This window comes from Lissotriton helveticus, chromosome 6 (genome assembly GCF_964261635.1).
Source record: "Lissotriton helveticus chromosome 6, aLisHel1.1, whole genome shotgun sequence".
NCBI classification, from domain to species: domain Eukaryota; kingdom Metazoa; phylum Chordata; class Amphibia; order Caudata; family Salamandridae; genus Lissotriton; species Lissotriton helveticus.
In genome coordinates this window covers 497,452,672-497,477,514 of record NC_136067.1, presented here as the reverse complement: position 1 = coordinate 497,477,514, position 24,843 = coordinate 497,452,672, and the positions used below count along the sequence as shown (strand labels likewise).

The window sequence follows — 24,843 nt, the reverse complement described above, 5'->3', positions numbered from 1 at the left end:
TATAGTTAAGGAAGTACTCCTTCCATTCATGCCATTTCATTTGTGATTCACCTGGAGAAGGAAGGAAAGGCAATGGAGGAGGAAGAGAAAATGTTTGGGCACAAATGGTAATAACAATCAACTCTTACATACACTATGGGGTGAGTGCCACTACTAACACACACACGTTATGACCAACGATGTTGCAAATCCAAGGCTCTAAACATAACTGTCTGTTCTTGAAGTACAGTTGAGGAAATGTGTATACCTCAATATAGCTCAATGTGTACACTAAGAAAAAGTATTTGGAGTGTGCACCACCCTGCACACACAAGAACAATTAGGTGTGCATTTCACGGAGATACACAAATATTACTGCTACACACTGACGGTAACAGAGCAAATGTACTCACAACATTTTAGAACGTTGTTAATAAGTGTGCATTAGCCCACACTCCGCAAGGAGGACTTGGTGTGCGCCACCACAGTGCAAACTCTGCAAGGTTGAGGCATAAGTGTCACCAAAGCCCCACAGCCTGCAATAGCCTCTCCGGCTAACCTTCCAATGACAACGTCAAGACCCCAGGTCTACTCTTGGAGAAAAAACAAATGGCACGTTGCAGGTCAGGCTTCGTCAATGCCGCAGGATTCTCATTAACATAGCCGCACGTAATGCTCCTTGTGACACTTCTTTCCAATATAAAATGGCAGCACGCTGAACAGGTATGTAATGCAAGCGTATCTGCCATCACACACAGGGCTTCCAAAATGGCGGTGCTTTAGACGCGCAACATTGGCGTGTCTACAGTCAGGAGCATGCGCACTGCTATGCCCATGCAAAAAAACTGCACAATGAGACTAATGTGACCTTCACCCCCGCTTGGGCCAAGAAAGGCTTCCGAAAAGCCCCAAAAATTCTAGCTTGACAGGGTCCCTCACCCTTGCTCCAGACACGCTGTCCACTCTCAACTGCACCTCATGGCAGCAGCCACTAAGGATTAATTTGACCACTAAAACCAGTACGAGGAGACAAAATCACCAGCGCCAACACAAAGAGAAGGTGTAACACATTTCACTGTAACTGTAAGTCCTTTCCCCCTTGTCGCCAACTTGTAGAAACACAAGAAGACTTGAGAAGGGGGTTATTTTAAGAGTGAAAAGCAGCACATCCATACATTTCAATGCCTACTTCCCAACTGCCATTCCCAACTCAACTACCTAGCAACATTCTAGAACTGAATATTATGTCACCTCCATTCTTAAGTCAGCCAACAGTTCTAAGAGTATTTTTAAGATAGTAAGAGATATGACTTGCCCTGAATGCATAAGTAATAAAGTTCCACCTACTCAGGAGCTATGCGATGGATTGTCAACATTTTTCCAAGAGAAAAGTATTAAGATTGTGGAAGATTTGAAACCTTTGACCCCACCCGGTACCCTGGACCCGGACGGGGGAAACACATTAAAGAGTTAACAAGACAGGAATTATAACCCAAATCCATTGACCCCCCCCCCCCCCCCCCCGAGCTCACGCTGGATGAGTTTGAGATGCCATTGGAAGAGGAGTTTGTCAGAGTGGCTCTGGGAATTTCTCCGGGATCACCGCTGGATCCCATCCCCCATAAGATATTGAAAGAATTAGGACCGGAGATCTTCCCAATCTTATGCCAGCTGTGTGGTCAGTCCCTCAGCAGCGGGGTGGTGCCACCTTGCTGGAAACAGGCAATTATAACACAGCTCCTACAAAAGCCTACCTTGGACCCAGACTGCCATAAGAACTATAGACTGATCTCCCGCTTACCATACCCAGTTAAAATCGTGGAATGTCTGGTAAGTAGGTCATTTTCCCTTTTTTTGGAGACAAATAATAAGTTGGAGGATGAGCAATTTGGGTTCAGGCCAGGCCATGGAACAGAGACAGCCTTGGTGACCGTACTGGACAATCTGCCGCATTGGACACGTGAACCATACCATCCTACTTGCAAGGCTAAAAGCTATGGGACTGGCAGGTGTGGCATTGAGCAGGATGCATTCCTATCTGTCTGACAGATGTCGAGCAGTAGCGCCTCCCCCCATTTCATTCGGAATTTACTAAAAATTAACATGGTTCAATGAATACATGTGGCCGCTCCTGAATGCTATTAAAACCCACAATATCAGCGTGGTTAATTATGGCGATGACACTCAGCTTATCGTGCCCTTGGATGGTAACCACGTGGATTCCCAGGAAACTTTCAATGCATGCATGCGAGAAATGGTGATCTGGCTGAGGGACAACTCGCTACAATTTAATAATGAGAACACAGAGATCTTGCACTGCAGGGTGGGTAGTGTTCCATCAGTATTACCAGCTGACTTGGCCCATACCCACAGCTGCTCCCCTGGTACCAAAGAGCATAGTACGCAATCTAGGGATCAGCTTCAATGAGAAGCTGAATTTGGAATCGCATGTCAATAAACTGGTGGGAGGCTGTTACACTCTTATCCGGGGACTCTGCAGAGTGCTACCGCTACTGCCAGCCCAGGCAAGAATCACAGTAGTCAGGAGCATTATTCTGAGCCACCTGGATTATTGCAAAGCTCTGCTCCTGGAGTCTCCTGGATACTTGATTGTGAGGCTCCAGAGTATCCAGGCGGCAGCAGCGAAGCTTGCACTGACAAGGGCACATCGTATATCTACAACCCAGGCATTGGAAGAGCTGCACTGGCTCCCGGTGACTCAAAGGATTTTGTTTAAATCCCTCTGTATAGTGTTTAAGGCACTCCATGGACAGGGGTCCAAATTGCTTCAGGGCAGGTTTAAATGGTATGAACCTGCACGTAACCTTTGCTTTTCGACTGCTAATTTTGTCAGGGTTCCTAGGACAAAGAGTAACCCTAGGGGGAAGAGCTGCCCGCCTTTGGAATTGTCTTCCTCTGGAAATAAGGAAAATACAGGACCTGTTGATGTTACGCAGGAAAGTCAAAACGTGGCTTATCCCTAAAGTATGATTCTCTGGTTCAGCTCTGTATCTTTTCCGCCAGCTTTTTTTTTTTCCGGGGTCTTAGCGCCAGGATGCCTGCAGTGTTGCAGTGCGCTCTATAAACGCTAAAATAAAATATATAACCTATCCCATTCTCATGACAACTAGCTAAACCAAACTGGTTTCATGTGATCTAAACGGATTTCATGTGATCCAAGCATCTAGGGACAGCCATTAATCTAGCCAAAATCTTTTGAAGCATTTAACATTTCTGATCTAAGGAGTAGATTCCCTTGAAGATTGATTTGCAGGAGCATACTCCATTTGTGAGCACAGCCAAAGTTAATCAAACTAATATAGATATTCGGTAAAAGGTGTTTCATATTGCCAACACTTTTACAATAGAGATGTTTGAATTAATTTAGACAAAGGCAGAGGATGACTAAACGACTGGCATTAACAGTTTATTTTGTAATAGAGAACGCTCTAGTCTGAAAAGAGAGGGTTGAAACAATCGTACCTAACTAAAGCTAAAATGAGCACTGTGAAAAGCATAAATTGTTAAAGTTCAGAAAAGTACTATCAATGTTCTCCTAAACATGCTGATGGCAGTGGAGCCTTTGTGATGGCCCATTTGAACATTTAAGTGGCATTTGGCACAGTCAGCCATCAGTACTTACTCTGTGAAATCTTACTTGGCCATCATTCTCATGTAAAGTTACCACCCTAAACATTTACATCCAAAGCCTTGACTACCGTAGTGTAGCTTATTCGGGACATCCAAGTAATCCGTTAGGAAAATTAGGTTAATAAAAATACTGCTGTTCCACTACTGATCAGTCTTGGATGACAAGGCCAGGTTAGAACGACACAGGCTTCCTTTTGCATGTTACCATTCAGGAACTCAAAGCTTTATTCCTAATCCATCTGTCATGCTCAAAGTTTCTTTCTTCTGGATAACGTCAGCTCAAGAACCTACTTAACTTCAATGGGGCCAGCCTTGTTACAAATAGGTTTTAGGTGACACTTTGAAAGCCTCCGCTTTTGTTCTCCTAGTCAGGGTGGGATCAAACCTGTGCGAGGAAAGCTACCCCTAGAACTGGTTTTGAGTGATCACAGAGGAGGAGACTAGTCAGTACACTGGCCCCACCTCTGGATGTGCAGCAGTAGTCTACGTGGAAGGCCAGCTACAGAGGAATTCGGATCAGGGCCTTACCATAGGCGAGGCCTTGCAAGTCAACCCTCGCTGTGAATGGCCAAAGCTCGTTCGTAGCTGGGCCGGCCACGAAAGAGTGCTGGGCATCATCTCTTTTGTTGGGCTAAGCATCTTCTATTTAATCTAAAAGTGTTATGAAGTCATGGACGGTGTTTCACTGTTGACATCTGGGTATTCCACTAATTTTAAAGGAAATGTTCACATATGACGAATAGTCAATTCGGGTCACTGCTACCACTGAAGCAGAACTTAGGCTTTGCATATTGCCTTACTACCAGTGATATGTTTGTATGGCGTTAGGGAATGAGGTGAAGTACTTAAGAAATTAAATAAACGTATTACTTATATCCTTAAACTTCTTCAAGATCTTCAAACTCACTATCTAAAAAGTCTATTACTGTTTAAGGATTTAAACGTAATCACATTCATTTGTACATGAAATTACAGTGAAACGGTGTAAAAGCAAATTCTGTTTGTCCAGGAACTCACAATTGCCTTCTACACTGGACTAAATCATGAAAAGGTGTGTATGATAATTAATTGTGATATGAAATACATGTAAAAGCTTTTAGACAAATATGATCTCGTTTTAAACTGAATTCTTATCCATTATCCAATAATGGAGCAGCAACATGACGTTGCCCAATAGCAAACAGTCATTTTTAAAAACGGAGCTAAACAATATATACTGCAATATTTTAACAAGCATTGTACACAATCTAGTGAAACAGAACAGTTGCAATATCCGACTTGAAAGTTTGAGGTATAAAATGCAAACAAATTCATACCACAGGTAAATCTGCCAGCTGATTTCCATCCAGCCAGAGGTCCTTGAGATTGAACAGTTCTCCAATAGTTTCTGGCTGAAAAAGGATCATTTATTAAAAAAGGACTTGTTATCGACAATTGATTTAAAGAAGCAAGAACAAAGCAAAACATTTAGGATCAAACTGGAACAGTTTGCTGTGAGAAACTTTGGCATGGGTGGGAGCCAGGGGCACAGGATGAAGGATAGAGTATAAAACCGCTTTGCCTTTTGGTATCCATATCATTTGAGATTATCTTTCTCTACTGTTGAAGTGGATAAGAGGTCTTTATATTAAAGGTCTTAACTTGTTCGATGTGCAGGTGATGTTACAGACTTGAAGTGGGAGACAGTTTTTAGTTAACAGTACAATGGTGGGGGGCATGGGCAGATGGGGACTATATGGGCAAACAGTGGCCATTCTTTTGCCAAGTGAAATATATAGTAATTTGTCACTCAGGCCATACATCTGGGTCGAGAACGGTGGTAATATTAATTTTCAAAAATCAGCATTTTAGTTATAAGAAGATACCACAGTTTGTTTAAACTGTGGAACGGTTAACAAATACTTGGAATTAAACGTTTAGCTCCCACTGGGCCTACTAAATTATACACTGCACATATTAGGCATCCTTTTACCTGACCTTCCACAAGCTCTGGTGCTACTGGGGGGATTTTACCCTGGCACTGGATGTAGGTAAAAATAAATTTAGGGCAAAACAACCTGACTGTCAATCCCTGATAAAATTAGATGGTTTCACACATGCTATAAATTGGAATTTCTCCTGGTACTCCAGTGACCACACTTCCTAATTAAGCAATGGAATTGTTTCACACAAAGGCCCGAAGTAAAAACTTTCCAAAAAGTGTGGAGGAGTGATTGTGATGCTAAATACTGTAAAAAGAATACGAATTGAGAACTGGTGCGAGAACTGGTGCTTAGGTTCTTTGCACCTGATCAACCATTTAGTGGTAAAAGATCTAACTTTTCCCTCAAAACTATTTTAAGGAAATGAGGAGTCGGTTGCAAACACTGGGACATTCTGAGAAACCTACACATATGTTTATTGTCTGGAAAGGTAGGAGAAGACAGAAAAAAGCAAACCAAGAATTTAGAAAAGCACTATATTTAGAGAAAATTCAGTCAAGTGATCAAAGCAACTGATGAGACAATTACTAGTAAAGAAAGAAGAATACAAATCAATACCTTTTAAAGAAAGAGGGGACACTACCTAGGCAAACAACAAATTATATGACATGGTGGATGTTAGCTTGTTTTTTCGGGGTTTCTATTCTGTGCACTAATAATAATGATATTTTCTTGTATACATGCATACATATAAAGACTTAAATAATATAACTGCAGCTGTAACAAATTTTTTAAGACTTGTAGAAGTGTGTTTGCTTTAGTTATGCCATATTTTAATGCAAAAACACCATTTTAGACCACATGGATGCCATTACTCACTCCTACTCTACCCTACCCTACCCTCACCCCTCAGCAGCACCCCAACAGCCAAAGGACTTTTGGAAATTTTGAGAACACTTTCCTATGTTGATAGGGATGCTGCCCACCTTCTAATTTTACTGCTCGTTTGAGACTTCGAACCATTTCTGATCTTTACGTATTCATTACTGGATACCAAATCTGTATGCGAAGGGGGCGCATGTTTGCGCATCAAAGATCTGTATGTGGCTGCATGGCAATTTGGAGGTAAAGATCGAAGTGGATAAGCAGTGTCAAATAAGTCAAACTGTATTGCATTTTACATTTATTTAACTAAATTTAATTTCTAAAAAAGTGTTTAAATGAATGCTTTTGCTTGTTAAAAAAATAACAATGAATACTTTTTTTTAAAAATCTATATCCCTGTTACGGCAGGGAATGAGGTTAAGGTAAGGTCCACAGCAAATTGGTGGGGTTGTTGGTAAAGATTAGAGTAAGGTTTCATCCAGTTCTATGGATTTATAAGTGTAAATTATCATATCCAGTTTAGTGTGCCTGAAATTTCAAAAACGTCTTACACAGTCCTGGCCTCTTGACATACCTCTGTAAAAAAAATTGGCCGGTGATTTTTTTTTTATTTGTGTTATTGTATCATTAGAGAAGCAATTTAGCTTGGGTAGACATTGCTAATTCAGGGCAAGTTTTTCTTGGCAACATTTTTGAAAATGAACCTGTGAAGCTTATACAAGGATTTGCTGAGACAGAAGAAGAATGTGACTTTAGAGGTGAAGAAAAATGCCTTGTGCGTGTGGATATTGAGTTTCGACTCACACATTTGACTATCTTCGGTACAGTGAATTCAAGAGATCCGCCACGCTAAGCGACCTTTCACCAATGTCATTCTTTGCGCTGACACATTAAAAGAGCATTCTACTTGATCAGAAGATCCATGTGAATTTGTTTGGGAAGATATTGATGAGGTGCTAAAAAAGCCTCCACACACAGAACTTACATGTACTTGCAAAAATCTGTGCTACAAAAAATCAACACGCTCTTCTCAAATGTTCAACATTCTGCAAATGTACCACAAGAGATTGCCGAAACAAAGTGAACTATGAAAACGTGTCTAAAAAAGAAATGATGAACATTTTGTTTCTCATATTCAGATCATAAACATCGTAAGGCATATAATAAAATGATTAAAAAACAGGATTTCTTTTATTTATATAGGTCTTCTTCCTCTATTATAGTCGCCATTTTGGAAAATGATGGAAGGGGTGCTCTGAGGAGTTTTTTTCTGTCTCAAACTAATTGACCCCCAAAACCTATGTTTTTACATCAAAATGTATAATATAAGTCTCATGCTACCTGAAATAGTACATCTTCACTGCAACACATATGACATTTTTTTAAATGTAATCCAGAAAAATTTGTCCCGGGTCAGCAATGTCTGCCCAATCTAAATAACTTGACTAATGATCCAAAAACGCAAATCAAATAAGAAAATCTGTTCAACAATTTTGTCACTACAGTATATCAGGAGGCCAGGATTATACAATCTAAGGTTTCGCATGATCCATTATAGTCCTGCCCTCAAGCACTTGATAAATAAGAAATAAAGACAAGAAGGCATCTATGCATAACACATTCTGCGCATAATAAAGGATCTTACCAAATTATACAGTTCATTGTTTCCTAAATCAAGCTCTTGTAGCCTATGGAGCTGGGCAATCGACCTGTTGAAAACAGGAGTAAAAGATTATTCAGAAATTGAGGGAAGAAACACAGCCATTCAATAATAAGCTATTTAAAACAGTTCCGCATTTTAGTTACTTTGCAAATTAGGAAAAGGAGGAAATGAGCATATTAAATTATGTTAACCACTAATGCTTCCTATCAATATTGTTTAAGAATTCAATTACCTCTCAGTCTACATTTTAACAATGGTTATTTACTACTTTAGATAAAATTGGTTAGTAGCATTGCAGTGCTGCCCATCGCCTCTCAAACAGCACTCCATCCTTCTGCTCTACATATTCAGGCTCTTTCTTGAATTCTTTCAGAAAGATTTTAGAATACATTAAGAATTCTGGGCCCCTTTGTTTTTTAAATGGATAGCAATGGCACCTGAAACAAGTGGGAGCAGTCACTGGGAGTAGAACATTGTAAAATACTGGCGGTCGCCAGTAGGTAGTTATAGTTAGGACCTAGTTTCCATAGGAAATCCGCAACGTTCTATTGGGAATAACTTTTGCGTCGGTTGATAAATCTTCGTGAATATCTCAAAGAAGATAGCCCGCTCCGCTCCGCTCCGCTTCTTCCCTGAAAGTTGTGGGGGGATTCGTGAAGTGGGGGCTGAGAAAAAAAGGGGGGCCCAAAACGTGTTTTCCCCATGTTATTTTCCATAGGACGATTAGACACGGCTACAGTCCGAATGGCTGAACGGAATTACATGAAATTTGGCAAAATGGTAAAGTGTTTCGCAGATCAGCCTTTTGTTTAAATGGTGTAAATCCTTTCAGTAGTTGTTGAAAAAATTAAGTTTAAAAAAAATTATATATCTATAGGCGCGCACCGTGCGCGCACCTATGCGTGCGCTGAATTCTGATTTGCTGTTGGATGTCTGTCAACATTTGAATCGGTCGAAATCTGGAAGTGATGGGCGCCATCTTGTCTTGGAGGCAGAAGGGAGCCCCCCAAAAAAGTAGGAAACATGAGAAGGGGGCCTGCGTGGAGACCCCCTGACCCCCTAGGCCTTCTGAGGGAGTCTTGAAAGGACCCCAAAGACCAAAAAATGTTGTTGTTTTTTCGAAATTCAGGGAGGTGCGCGCACGGTGCACGCTCCCCACGAGATAGAAGAGTTTTGAAAACTAAAGTGGAGAATGTGAAAAGGAGGCAGGGTAGCGTCTCCCTGACCCCCTAGGCCTTCTCAGGGGGTCCCTGAAGGACCCCGAAGGGCAAAAAAAACTATACACAGAGGATAGATGGTGGAGTGCTGTAGGCAGAGACTCAGATAGTGCAAGCAGACACAGAGAATAGATGGTGAAGGGCTGTAGGCAGAGGGACAGAGTGCAAGCAGACACAGACATGGTACACACAGAGCGTTGATGGTGTAGGGCTGCAGGCAGAGGGACAGATGGTGCAGTCACAGAAAAGATGGTGGAGACAGAGGGTGAGATGGTTCAAGCAGAGACTCAGATAGTGTAAGCAGACACAGATATGGTACACACAGAGGATAGAAGATGGAGGACTGTAGGCAGAGGGACAGATAGTGCAAGCAGACACAGTCATGATCCTCACAGGGGGTGTGAGACTACAGGCAGAGAAGGAAAAGACTTAACATGGTAGTGGTGTGAAGCCTCTGTCTGTACCCTCTCATGTGCATCTTTAGAGGCCTATTATGATATGGCTGCTGGTGTGTATTAGAAAGCGCTACCATGTTATATTTTTCCCCTCTCTGTCTGTAGTCTTGCACCCTCTGCCTGTATGATTTTGTGTCTGTTTGTACTTTTTCTCCCTCTATGTGCTACATCACCTTAATCAAGAATTGAGTAAAGATTTAGGTGATGTAGTTGTAGAAAGTCCTATGTAGTACGTGTTTCAGGCATCCTAGTTTTCAAATTGTGTTTATGCTGTGCAATTTAGATGTTTGGTGTGCTGTTGAAATGGAAAAGCAACTGTGTCTGTAACATGTAGTAATCATTTCAGTGAATTTCATTTGTACATTCTCAGTCACACTTTGACTCACTACACTGCTTTAAAATTACTATATTGTCCTAAACCATGAAACTCCATTCATACAAAAATATTCTAAACTCTTGTAACACAACTGCAGTGTTGTAAAGCCTGAAAGAATATTCCCAGCAAGACTCCCTTTGATTGTAGTAATCATTTTACTGAATTGGAAGGGATAGTGTTATGTGTGTAAGATCACAGTGTGAGTCTGTTTTCATTTAAGAGGCAGGTGGCAGAATAATTTGCGTAGTTAGTGTGTTTAAAAATATGGGAATATATGTACTTATAAAATTGATACAGGTAGTTTTTTTATTATCTATTAGTGAAAACGATATAATTGTTTATATTTTTTTGCAAGGACCAGCAACATTATCATATTGGTGCAATGGAAGAGAATCAAGAGAACGTTGCTTTGAATTTTGAGAACTCAGTCGAATTAATAGAGGATGTCAAAGATGGACCTTTTCCAGAGGAAATTGATACTGAAAATGAAGATTGGACAGTGATTTTGTGGAAGCGGTGGAAGATTTTAAATTTGAAGATGTAAATTTTGTATTTGATGAAAATGAAATACCGGACGAAGTCATGTTGGAAGTTTTGTTGGAATATGAAATGTTTGATGAATAAATGTATAATTAAAAATTATTCGAGTGAGTCTTTTTGTAGTATTGTAATAATTTGGATCGTTGATGTGTTTAAAAAATATGAGAATAGATGTCCTGATGAAGTGTGTTAGGGTTTAGGGTATGTAGTATTAGAAACTGCTATGCAGTATGTTTGTCAGGCTTGTTAATTTGGAAATAGTCTCCATGCTGTGTACTGAAGATCGTGGCTGTGCTGTAGAAATGCCATAGCAAGTCTCTCTGTAGCATGTAGTAATCATTTCACTTCCTCGGTGTATGTGTTTAAAGACATGGGAATACATGTACTCCTGGAGTGAGTTAGACTTTAGGACATGCAGTGCTTTATACTACTAGCCCTTGCATGATACCATATATTGCCTGCACACAACTGTATTGCTCTAAAGTCAGAAATATGAATCTCACCAGGACTTTCTACACTGTCTAAACACCACTGAACTGTTCAGAACTCTGAAACACCATTACTAACAAATTACCCTATAATGTTGTAACACCAGTGCACTATCATGAACTGAGAAACAGCAGTGACTGTATGATTTGCTACTCTGCTCAGACAATGTTACTGTACCTTCAACTTACTTATAAAGTGAATCAGTGTTTACATCATGTAGCTGTTGTAATTGCTATGTAGTATGTTAGTAGGGGTCTATAACATGTTTTTTTTCCTTCACAATAGATTTAAAGAAAAGACTAAAGAAAATCAAGATGCCTACAAAGGAGGTGAAGAGAAGGAAATATAAAAAGGCTTACTTTTCCAAGACCACACAATTACAAGATGCATCTAGACAACATTGTATAGAGAAAAAGAAGAATGCTCCTGGTAAGACAACAAAGGATTCTTATAAGGAAATTAATTAAAAGGAAAAAAAATGTGGATAACGTGGAAACGATCAAAAAATCTTCTCTAACAACAAAAAAAAGGAATTTTTCAAAAAAATTTGGAAAACTGTGTGGCAATGAGGATATCTATAGTAATAGACGTAGGAATCAATTTGTTGAAATTCGGAAGAGAATGATTTATAACAGAATTATTATAAATTTGTTGAAAAGTGGAAAGATTTCTTATATTTGTGAGCCACCACGTACCACTGGGGACGATGAGAACTTAGACTGATTCTTTGCAGAGGCCACGCTGAGATGGGGTTATGATGTGTTCTGCTATGTTGCTGATTAGGTTTCTCCCACGAAGCTCTGGACTGAATGTAACTGTTCTGTACCTGCCGACTTACATATATGTGATGTAAAAAAAAATTTAAGAAGCTGTCCCAATAGTTTTGTTGATATGAAAAATAAAAACATTCCAAAAAAAAAACAAGTGGAAAGATTTCTAAAAGGAAAACAGGTTTTTATAAGCAAACAAAAAAAAGAATTAAAGGTATTGTGGATGAAGTGTTAGAATTAAAAAATAAATTACATGTTTTAGTAATCAATAGACTTCGTACACTAGACAAGGCAATTAATGTTTTAAAAGCGAAAAGTAAGTGGAAAAGACTAATTAATATAACTAATTTTTGTAATGTTTTTCTGGAGAATGGAAGCATAGTTAAAGTTCTGAGCCATTTTTTAACGAAGAGACTTACTTTCAGACTAATGATTTGTTGCATGCAGTTGACACCAGTGGTCGAGCATATGAGGTGAAGGACGGTTGTCCGATTGAAAAAGAGAAAATTGTACCAAGAAATGCAGAAGAGGTGTTAGCTGATGAAGTTTTAGGGAGATGTCCTAAGGCTCCAGTATACACTTGGAATTGTAGTAGTATTTGTAGTGTACGGCAGGATTCAATTGATTTTTTCCGCAATTTCTTATGTAAGTATAGTAAGAAAAGTATTAAACAGAAGATTAAGATGTTGCAAGAATTAGACCCGTGCCTAGTGAGAGAAAAAACAGGTTTGCAAGGTCATTCTCTGGCTTGTCTTTCTAAAAAAGTATGTCAGGGTGTTTTTCATCATTTTAGGATGTTAGCAGTGCATCATACTGAAGTGAGGAAATTAGTGACACAGATACAGTAAGAGAAGGAAATGTGGATGAAAATGTTAAAAATTTTGGTACAGAAAATTTTGACCAAGAAATTACAAAGTTTAAGGTCACTTCAGGAGAAAGACCCAATTTTTCTTGCATTTGTTGTAGAAGAATTCATTATAAAAATCAGACCAGGTTAGTTGATCTATATTTAAAAAGTGAAAAGGAGAATAATAATTAGTGGAAGGAATTTGCAACTTATTTGTTGGTAGAGAATTGTTTTGATTTGGGTTCTGATCAACGTATTTGTACATATTGTTATAAAAAATTAAATGAAAACAAAATGCCAGCTAGAGCTGTACATAATAATCTTGAGTTGGTAAATATTCCTTCTGAACTGATGGATTTAAATACTTAGGAGTCAATGTGTGCATCCATTTCAGGCTATTGTTCGTATGGAGCCTAAGACCGGGAAATTGCCTCCTTCAGATTTACTGAGAGGTTTAAAGGGAAGAGTTGTATATTTACCTCTAAATATAAAGAAAAACACTGAAAAATTTGGTGTAGAAAATGTGGAAGAGGAACCTCTAGTTATTCTAGTTAATGGCGTTCCTACGAAGAGTAAGAAAATCTGGAAAGAATTAGTGGATGTTAGGAAAGTGAAAAAGGCAACATTGTATTTGGTAAAAAACAATCAATACTACAAACATGTATATGTAGAAGAAGAGGAAACAACTGTAGAGGAGGACATTGATTTGTCAGCTGGACAAATTGAAAAAGTGGATGTGTCCAGAAGTGATCAAATCTACGAACATTACAGTGTTCATCAACTGCATTCCAAAGAAGTAATGGGGAATGCTATTGAGTTATTCCAAATGAAAGAAGCAAAAGGAAATCCCATTAGTGTATGGGAAGAAAGCTTGGAAGCTTGTTGTTTTCCTCAGTTATTTCCAACAGGACAAGGTGGACGATATGATGACCGACCTGTGCAGATACCAGCATCTGAATACCGGACATCAAGATTATATGCAGAAGATCCAAGGTTTCGTCAATGTATTCCATATTTGTTTCATCTTCTGTTTGAGAGTGACTTGTCTGGACTTTCTTATGCAGTGAACCACATATTAAAAAGTGGAGTACATCTGCAGAATGTTTCGGCAAGGGACATACAGCCAGATTCATCAAAGTAAAATTGGCTTGCAAAGGGCCAGATTCTGAGCGCAAATCTAGAAATCGCTAAATTGCGATTAATTGCATTTAAGGAATCTCAATTTGTGATTCCTTAAATGCAATTCATGAACCATTTGAAAATTGCGAATTCGCAATATGGCGCCGCTATTTACCGAGAAGTATAACTACGTGGTAAATAGCGAAAACTTAGAAAAATGCACTTTAGTGCATTTTTCTAAGTTGTATGTTACACACACACATGTCCTTTGGACATGTGTGTGCGCAACACCAGTGTACATGACCATTTCAGGGGTGCTACAGGGTGTCCTCTGGACACCCTGGCACCCTTGAAATCGATTCCTTATTTGCGATTCGCTAATTGCTAATCGCAAATAAGGAATGACTCCCCATTCATTCCTATGGGCCTTTAGGCCCATAGGAATGAATGGGAAAGCCATTCCTTATTTGCGATTAGCAATTACCGAATCGCAAATAAGGAAGCAGTAGAAATCGCAAAAAATATTGCGATTTCTACATGCATCCCGTTTTGCGAGTCTTTAATAGCGATTCCTTAAAAATCGCTATTGAGGATTCACAAAACGGGACATTGATGAATCTGGGCGTTTATGAATAAAGTCCAACAGAATGACACTGTTTCGGAATCTCAGCTAATTAATCTCATGGCATGTCAGCGTGGTACTAACGAGTATTGGTACCGTCGTCATGGGGAATTGAAATGTATGTTAAGAAACTTAGGAAGTCCTACATGGTTCCTTACTCTAAGCTGTGCTGAGTATGCTTGGGAAGATTTACTTCAATTTCTTCGAGAGGCAAATGCAAACATAGAAAATATAGAATACAAAACACCTGGAGAATTGTGCTCCTTGGATCCAGTTAATGTATGCAGGTATTTCAATCATAGATTTGAAGCTATGATGTCTTTTATAACAAACAAATAATATCCTCCTCTTGGAGAGGTTCTGGATTTCTTTTGGAGAAAGGAGTATCAAGCAAGAGGTGCTCCTCACATACATATGCTGCTATGGATCAAAGATGCCCCCAAATTCGGAACAGATTCAGATGATACAGTGATGAGTTTTATTGAACAATATGCTACATGTGCTGTACCAAAAAGTACAGAAGAAAAGAATTTAAGACAACAAGTCTTACGATTTCAAACCCATCGTTGTGGAAAATACTGTCGTCGAAAATACAAATCTAAGGATAAGTTCTACACAAAATGTCGTTTTGGATTTCCACGTCCAGTAATATTGAAAGGAAGAGTGAACAATTTTATGTCATCTTTGCGACATACTGTGACAAGAAAATCACCAAAAAATACGTACAACTTAAGGAGAAATGAAGAGTCAAAATACATAAATGACTATAACCCAGTCATTTTGTCAATGTGGAATGCTAACATGGATATTCAATATGTTGCAGACAACTCTATTGCTGTGGTTCGATATGTTACATCTTACATTACGAAATCTGAGAAGACAGAACTAAAGGAAATGTAGGACAAAACGACTCATGAAAAGAGCCTAAGTAAGAAATTGTACAGCTACAGTTTGAAGATGTTGTCTCATCGAGAAATTGGAGCATATGAATGTTCAGATCGCTTATCATCTGCAAGTCTATATGCCAAATCTAGAACAATTATTTGGGTGAGTTTAGGACTTGCAAGAACACGAATCCGAGTTTTGAAATCTGTACAAGAAATTGAGTATTTAGCAGAGAAAGAACCATACAGTACAGATATTTTGAAAACAAATATGTTGGATACATACTATCCAAATAGAAGTAATTATCTTGAGAACGTTTGTCTCTATGAAGTACTGCAAAGCTATATTTTTAAGAGGAATATTACAGAAGATATTAATAAAGGAGTATAAGCTGTGATTGGATCTGAAGGTTGTCTGGTGAAACAAAGAAAAGGACATTTGATTAATAATCGAAAACTGAGTTGCGAAACACCTGACAAAAGGGAATTTTACTATTTAGCTCTTTAAACCATGGCGTACAGTAGAGAAACTACTTGGAGATTTTCTCAGTTATGAAGATTCATTCAACGCAACCAAAAATACTATAGAATGTCCTGTTTTCACTAATTATCTACAAATGTTGAACGAGGAAATACAGCAAGAAGCTACAATTGCAGCAGAGATTGCTAGAGAAAGTTCTCAAGACAGTCAAAGTTCTGCTTCGTTCAGTCAGGATCCACTAGGAGGACCAATTATCAAAAATGAAGCAGCCACTGCCATGGATGAGGTGGAAAGAGCAATGGAACAAGCTCAGGAGGATGTAATAAACTTAGAAGAATTGGAAAAACAACTAAATGTTCAGTAAAAATAAATATATGATTAAGTGACTGAGCAGCTTGAGCATGGTTTATTTCATGAGAAAAAAAAGAGTGCTCATGTACGTCATTTTCAACCTGACCGACTGTATGTGAGTGGACAAGCAGGAACTGGAAAATGTTTTCTAATTAAAGGAACTGCATCTTATCTTCAAAAAAGAAAAGAGTCATCACTCTCTTGTGTTGTTACCTCTCCAACTGGGTTGGCAGCGCATAATAAGGGATTACTTTACATCGTTTGTTGATGCTGCCAGTAGAGCATGAAAATAAATTGGAATACCACAAGCTATCTGGAGAAGCTTGTTGTGAAGTTTCCAGAGTTCTAAAAAAAATAAAACTTCTCATTATTGATGAGGTAAGCATGGTATCAAATTTAATGCTTGCCTTTGTGCATTTAAGAATTCAACAAATTCTTAAAACAGAGTATGATGTGTTATTTGGAGGGAAACGCATCATCGTTTTTGGAGATCTACTACAGCTAAAACCTGTGAAAGGACAACCAGTGTTTAAAACTGTTACACATGAAGATACCAGAAAGTGCCTGGGAAGCATTGGGAATGTTAATATATGGTTATACAGAACTGACTCAAAATATGCGACAGGCAAAGGATGCTGATTATAAAAGTATTCTTGAAGATATAAGAATTGGAAAAGTAAGTGAACATGGGATAGAAGCTCTACAGGCACGATTACTTTCTAATTTGTTTCCAAAGGAAAATGTTGGTGCAGAAAATATAAATAGAAAAATTGCAGAAAATAAATCAGTAATATGCTTGATGCCAACTCTGCAAGAATGTGGAATCTTCAATGAAAAAATGTTGAAGTTAGAAAATCAAGAAATTATAAAATTGGAAGCTATTGATAGAATAGAGCATGAAGGATCTACTATTATTTTGTCAGAAAAGTTTAAGTCAAAATTGGATTCTTTAGACAAGTCAATATCTAAAACAGCTGGTTTAGAAAAGAATCTATATGTATGTTTAAATTGTCGGATCATTTTACGACGTAATTTATATGTGGAAAGAGGTTTAGTAAATGGAGCAATGGGTCATGTTGTTGATTTTGTGAATTACCCAAATAGCGATAAGATTGAAATTATTAAAATCAAATTTGATAAAATTGAAGTTCAACAATTGTGTCGTTGTTCAACTCGATTTTTGCTTGTAAAAGATTTATATGTGCGCTGAAAACAGTTTCCTGTTTGTTTGGCATATGCAGTGACTATTCATAAATCTCAACGTTTAAGTGTAGATAGTGCTTTGGTGAATATTGGAAGTACTGTGTTCAAGGAAGGTATGGCATATGTTGCTTTATCTCGAGTCAGAACTTTATCTGGATTATATTTGATTGATTTTGATGAGACAAAGATTTGTGCAGATCTGAATTGTGTGAAAGAGTATAATAGGTTAAGAAGAGAATATGCTCCAAATTTACCTCAATATCCTTTATTTGAAAAGGTTGTGGTACGTCGAAAAAGAAGATTGGAGAAAAATTGTAGTGAGGTTGTAGAGAAAAGAAAAAAACTAGATGAACCAGTAATTGCAAAGAAAAAGAAAAAGGATAGTATTGAAGAGGTTGTTGGTTTTCAGTTTGAAAACAGTTCTGGTGTCAACTGCTATGCTAATGTAGTGGTTAATGTTTTTTTCTTCAAACTTTACAGCAACAGATTGTTGATAATCGGGATCAAAGATTTTGTTGTTTGATGAATTCTGTGTTTGAGAAATGTAGCAGTGATAAAACAAAAATAGAAAGTGTTTCTGATATTTGAAATGTTTTAGACATATGTTCTGGAGTAAATCAATTTTCACAGAATATTCAGCAAGATTGTCAGGAATTTCTTATGTATATGCTTGTTGTATTGGAAGACGAAGGTATAGATATTGAAAATCTATTCGGTGTATCTTATAAATGGCAACATGACCGTGATAATTGTTCGTTTTCAAGTAGTACTCAAATAGACACAGAAAGATTTATATATTTGACATTACCAGACTGCAAATCAGTGACTTTTAATAATCTAGTTAGAGAAGCAAATCAAAACATGGTCTGTACCCAATGCAACTCGGAAATGTTATCAACATTATTTATACAAAGATATGGACAGTATGTAAATTTTAATGCTCCAACGATGCAGACCTGATGGAACAAAATTGACAACTTTAATTAATAAGTTTGTGGCTTCTCAAATATCAATTTCAGGAAGAACTTTTGTAACTGTAGCAATTATTTTCTATGATGGTTCTTCTACAACATCAGGACATTATACAGCATACTTAAAATGTGCAAAAGGCTGGACTCATTGTAATGACACTGAATTGACTTTTAAACAACGTTTGCCTTTTGACTTACCAAATTCTTACCTAGTGTTTTTGGAACCCAAATTTTAGGGAAAACAATTGGCCTAGGAAGATTAGTGCTGTAAAAAAAGATTAATCTGCTGCTGAGAATTACTTTGTAAGTCAGGGTGATGAAGATTAAAAAAAAAACGTAAACTTGTCATAGATGTATGAAGAACCAGGTTTTAGAACCCAGCGGCGCCAGGAACATGCCCAAAGTCTTCGGGTTCTCCTGTCTTAGCAAACAGAGACACGGAATACTTCTAGATGGCGTCAAAGATCAAATTTATTAGCTGCAGCTAGTAACAGTAATCTCAGCAATACAACACGGTGTACAAGTCAAGAAACTGTTCAAATTTCATAGAGCAAGACATCACCTTTTATACACAATATTCTCATTATAAATGTACACCCACTGCGCAAAATTCTGACCAATAGGACACATTTTCTAACTGAGTATCACATTAACAAAAACCCAATTTACAGTAACCCAACCCAAAAGTTAATTATTAGGACTGTCCCAAATTCAATCTCCACAAGCCGGACAAAATTATAATTGAAAGCACTACCCATGTAATGAAACGTTGTAAGGAAAGAAACAATTCAGATGCTGATTAGGATAAGATATGTGCAAGGAAACTAAAGGTTAACGAGGTCCAGAACATTGATTGGCAATCTCAGACAACGATCAGCCGGAGAAATTGGCTTCGTGAAGGGTCAATTTCAGGTGAAGAGGTCAGCGTCCTGCAGTTCACTCACAAGTCAGAAAAGGGCCTGTTTAATGCATACATGAACAATGAGGCCCATACAACTTTGTTCGTTAGGTTACCTCCACGGCCTACGTGAGGGCAACACAAAATGGCGTTATGAACAACGCAAACAAAATGGAGTCCGGTCCCGAAAACCACGGAACCTCAGACCCTCCTTTTGCCATTACGTAGGCAATGACCTAAACTCACGTCGATCTGAATCCAGGTCTATATCTATTCTCATCAGGTCATCAAGGTGTTGCTATAAAATCATCTTATTATCCTTCGCTTCTCTCGGGACTGGTTTTCTCACACAGATCGTAGCACAAAGACTACAAATGGTGGGACCACACTGGATGCATAAGCAACACGAGAAAAGGATCGCTAAAGTCATACCAAGGAACATCAGAATCTTCCATCCCCATTCGGACAGCAGTTTCCAAAACCATCCCATCAATGACCAGTTCCCTTTGTCTACATGTATAGACTCAGCGAACTTATGTAACCTCAAGATGGCTTGGTACACTGTCGGGGCGTTATCTGGTATGAAAACGCAGCAACTAGACCCGATCAATTTACATACTCCACCTCTATCTGCAAGTATAATATCTAAAGCAAAGCGGTTCTGTAATGTCATAAGGCGATCCGCTTGAAGCTCGGCTGTAATATTGGTAAGGGCACCTTCAGTCTCATTTATAGTGGCCTTGACCACTCTCGTAAGCTGACGAATTGTCCTACCATTAGCCATAGGACCCCAAAAGGGCAGGAAACCCTTAAAGAAGTCTCCAACTTCTTGTGCGACAGTGTCTTTCGCATCGATAACACCTCTACCATATCTTGTCTTACGGTAGTTGAAAGCAGCTGTGTATGTAGGGGGGAAGCAAAAATGCGACATAACATGTGCCTGAAAAATCAGACGGCAACCATGTATATGCTCTATCATAACAAACAAAATACGTGCCTTTAGCTGGCACGAACGGTGGAGATTTCGGGGACTTATAGACATAGGTGTGAACACACTCTTACCAAGCTGAGCTCTCGGATTCGGACCATTACACCTTGCAGACAAAAATGACCTCGGTGGGGTACAATCCAAATAGGAGGAGACCTTTTCTGTCTCTCTTTCTCTGTCAGACTAATGCTATATCTCGTCTTGTTCCAACCAACATATGCTCGTACCTCATCTTTAGGGATAGCATTATATGCATCAATATCTCTGACCATATCTACTATTCCCTGTATCAAGGCATTATTATTCGCATTATCTTTGACAGAACGTACAGGAGATGCTTCATTCGCATAGATAAACATTGACTGGAGTGCCCATACTGACCCATTAGGCGAAAAAGGCAAAACCAAATATGGCATTCCCTTATCAGTCGTATGTGGCATAAGACCACACACCCAACAATTCGTGGTATTTACAACTAGCTGATGCTGATGTAACATCTGTATAAACGAATTGTTCACAAATTCTAATCTTCGTGTCTGTTCATGTTCAGGCAACGTAAGAAACTCATGTGGGGAAACAGTAGGAAAAGAAAGAGTAGGTTGGGAGGTAGATGCAAGGGTCTGTTGTGATGCATAGAAAATCCAACCTACACAAACCAACGTAATGTTCAAAAGCATAAGAAAACACATTATTAAAAAACATTTGCTACGAACCAATATACACATTTGCACTCTGAAATCAACTCTTAACATCCTTGTCGGACTCACAAGACTCCATCCTCTAACGTGCTGCTCACGGCAATTTTCCTTCCTGTCCAGTTCTGTTGTAGTAGGAGATTGAATTGCTGAAGATGTGCTTGGTACAGCAGGTGGAAGTTCCATAGCTTTAGCTCTGGTAGCTGCACGAGCATAGTGGTTAGGATGCACTTTTTTAATGTGCCTAATCATAGTGTGAATGCTAAAGCTGTATTTTTTCTTCGGGTCTCCTCTGGACAAAACAGTCCCACAGAGCACGCAGGTCACTTTGGGGTTATTTACCTTTTTTTGCCCCTCTGGTATCGTAAAAAATTGCCAAATAAAATATTTTGTTTTTATCTTTCGGTGGCTCCACAAGGAAGGATTAGACATCACTCTCTGATGAAGACTCCTGTGCCATCTTCAGAGTTGAAATGAACTGGATGTATGCAGAGGTGCTTCTCCAAAGAAGTGAAAGAGATAGTGAGAGAAGTGGGTGGGGTGCTTGAACATTCTAGAATAGAAACTGCCATAAACCAATGAAAAGTGGTGTTTTCAAGTCGCACTCTGCTTCAAAATGGCGTTTTGCCCGATTTCCTAAAAAGTTTCAAAACACAAAAAGAAGGCACGGGAGAGAGTCCCTGACCCCCTAGGCTTACTCAGGGGGTCCCTGAAACACTCCGATGGGCAAAAAAAGCATTTTATTCTAATTAAAAAATTACGAGGTGCACGCACCTCAAAGCAACAGTGAGTAAATAACAATAGTGGAGAACGTGGTAAAGGGGGCAGTAAAGAGACTCCCAAACCCCCTAGGCCTTCTCAGAGGGTCCCTGAAGGACCCCTAAAGGCTAAAAAAAAGTTTTTTTTAAGGAAAAAAAAAATCGCAAGGTGCGCGCACGGTGCAAGCACCCCAAGGCAAAAGTGAGTAAAAAACAATAGTGGAAAACTTGGTAAAGGATGTAGTGAAGACACTCCCTGACCCCCTAGGCCTTCTTAGGGGGTCCCTGAAGGCCCACATTTTTTTTTATTTTATCAAAACAAATTGAGGGTGCACGCACGGAGCGCGCACGCTGAAAAAATCACACAAAAAATTAACAACTATGACTGCTATTTGTTGTTTCAAATTGTAGACTATACTGTTCAACTTTAAGCAAATCATAAAAAGTTGTTGTGCCACTGCATATTAATGGATACAGTCAATCCATTATAATATACAAAGGCAGTTTGTGAAAAATAAATATATATGAAATAAAAAAAAATAATACAATAATGAGCATGTTAAAAACTTTTCAAATTCACTGAAATAACCATATGTTTCAGACCAGATATAGTTAGAAATTAGCGTTTAGAAAACCTTGCAAATTCAGTGAAAAAACCATAGGTTTCAAACACGTTATAGTTAGGAATTAGCATTTAAAAAACCTTGCAAATTCACTGAAAAAACCATAGGTTTCACACACGTTATAGTTAGGAATTAGCATTTAAAAAACCTTGCAAATTCACTGAAAAAACCATAGGTTTCACACATGTTATAGTTAGCTGGACATTTCACTCATACAAACCCTTTGAAATTCCCCCGTTATAGTTAGTTCAGCTAACTATAACTCGCGCGACAGCAATGCACTGCTGATGACGTCACATATTACATCATTCATGACATGGTCACTGACATCACTAATGACATCACTGATGACATCTCAAATGACATCACTGATGACATTTTTTCTGAAAGAGTGGCAGACCTCCTCTCACCCTAATATAACCTTTGATACACATATTCGAAAATGTAAACTACAATTTTCAAAACAATGGAGATACCAATTACAATAACCTATTAGGTAATTTCAACATCACATACACATCCAGTCATTCAACAACAGTTCTATATAGTCACTCATACATGTACTCACTCATCATATGTACTCATACACCTATACATCCTGTTACACACTAATACTCATCTGTATAGTTTCTCACACACATATTCACACATGCAAATAAATTATCAAACATCCATTTCTTTGCATATACAGTTATACACACACCACTACACTTAATTCTACAGAAACGTACAGATAGTTACTATCTTAAACGATCAATTACAAAAACACATACTAATTTACACAAACTCTCACTGTCACATATACTCAATTATATACATCAATACTCACATATACTAGTTTAAAACATATGTAGAAACATATGTAGTTACGAGGGGCATGGCTTGGACGGCAGAGAGAATGGCCGCATAGTGTCACCGCGCTGTATGGGACACAGATTTGCAGCGAAAACAAGGTGATATAGACCCCGAAATTATGCCCTAAAGGAGATACCAGTGACTGCATTAACGGGTGCACAAGTTGCTACAACCGTATTTACGAAATACCTGGTAATGACGGTCGGGCCTGAGGATCGTTGATATGCCCGGATGAATCGCGGCTCGCCCGCCATCTTAGATCCGCAGACTCCATGCTGATATGAGCTGAGAATACAGCCGAGGATCCAGCCGACTGTCTTCTTCCTCGACAGCCATTCCTACGGAGGTGAGCACGAGAAACAAGCAAGACTCTGCAGCGACGCTCGGTTCAGGCACCGCGAGGTCGTAAGGTACACTCTAAACGCGAGCGCTGTTTGCCTGACCTCAAAATGGCGCTGCCACATGAGCGCGAGGACAATGAATTTATGCTTGCAGCCTAACACCCCATACTACAACGCTGAGCAGAATATAATTTTCGAAGGTGGTGCCCACATCTCCACAACTCTACCACATGGAGGTAAAGACCACATCCCAGATGCACAGAGAGGTCCCACTATCTTTCGCCACTACCTGGAGTTAAGATGGCGATCTGCCTCCGGTTTCAATCTGTCCCAGGCGGGAAAATGGCCCGATAACATCATAAACCCACCACTGAGCCACCACTGATTTGAGTCTCCACCACCAGCGCACAATCAGCGCACAAGTGCACAGTGCACAGCACACAAGCAGCTTCGTTGTTTACCATTGTTTTATTGTGGAATAGAGTGCTCCGCTGAGTGTCCCATAAAGCCCAGGTGCCCGTGCATGGCATGTAATGTAATCTGATGGTAGCCCAGCTACACATGGGAGTCTTATCTCGTTGAGACCCTGCCGCTACCGATGATGTAACGGCTGCCTATTCAAGGTCACATTAAGTCATGAGACGGACATTACTATTGTTGGAGCCAGCCAGCCCATAATTGCTCCGTCTACTTGGCGATAAGGGTGGGTACTAAGGGTTCTACATACTTCTGCCGATAGTGCGAACCCCCTGACTACTAACCACTACTGAACACTGTGTACTGCGAAAACGCAAGGCTGCCAAAAAGAGATCTCCAGCATCTGAGACCAAACTCTATTCTGCTGCCGTTTACAGCTCGATCAAAACCTTCCTAACTACAGTGTACCTACAAGCACCGATAATGGCGGATAGAGACTCCAAAAACACTAAGAAAGTGCGGCCAGAAACTTCCATCTCAGACTCGCCTATTAAAAACAGGTGTGACGTTGCTGGCACTTTAGACATGATTCTGAAGAAGTTGGCCGACGTACACGACTTAGCCAAGTCAACAAAAAGTAACACCGACGCGATGCAACTTGAATTAACCGCGATCAGAGCAGACATGAACTCATTAACTCTCCGCCTCGACGAAGCAGAGCAAAGAATTAGTGATGTCGAGGAGAGGTCCACAAACTGCGCTAAAACCACACAACATCTCCAAACTGCCACCAGAGACCTACGACGCCAAGCCTCAGAACTGGAAGATCGCAACAGGAGGGGT

General features: G+C 39.2%; 1 protein-coding gene across 1 annotated transcript in view; it reads right to left on the bottom strand.

Moving 5' to 3' along the window:
• The window catches only part of LRRC1 (leucine rich repeat containing 1), a 538,119-nt gene that overhangs the window by 146,024 nt on the left and 367,252 nt on the right, over window positions 1-24,843 (bottom strand). Inside the window, exons 6-7 of the mRNA XM_078647950.1 lie at window positions 8,083-8,146; window positions 4,947-5,021 (exon numbers count right to left, since the gene is read on the bottom strand). Of these exons, the coding sequence (XP_078504076.1) occupies window positions 4,947-5,021; window positions 8,083-8,146 (139 nt within the window). The remainder of the gene's footprint in view (window positions 1-4,946; window positions 5,022-8,082; window positions 8,147-24,843) is intronic.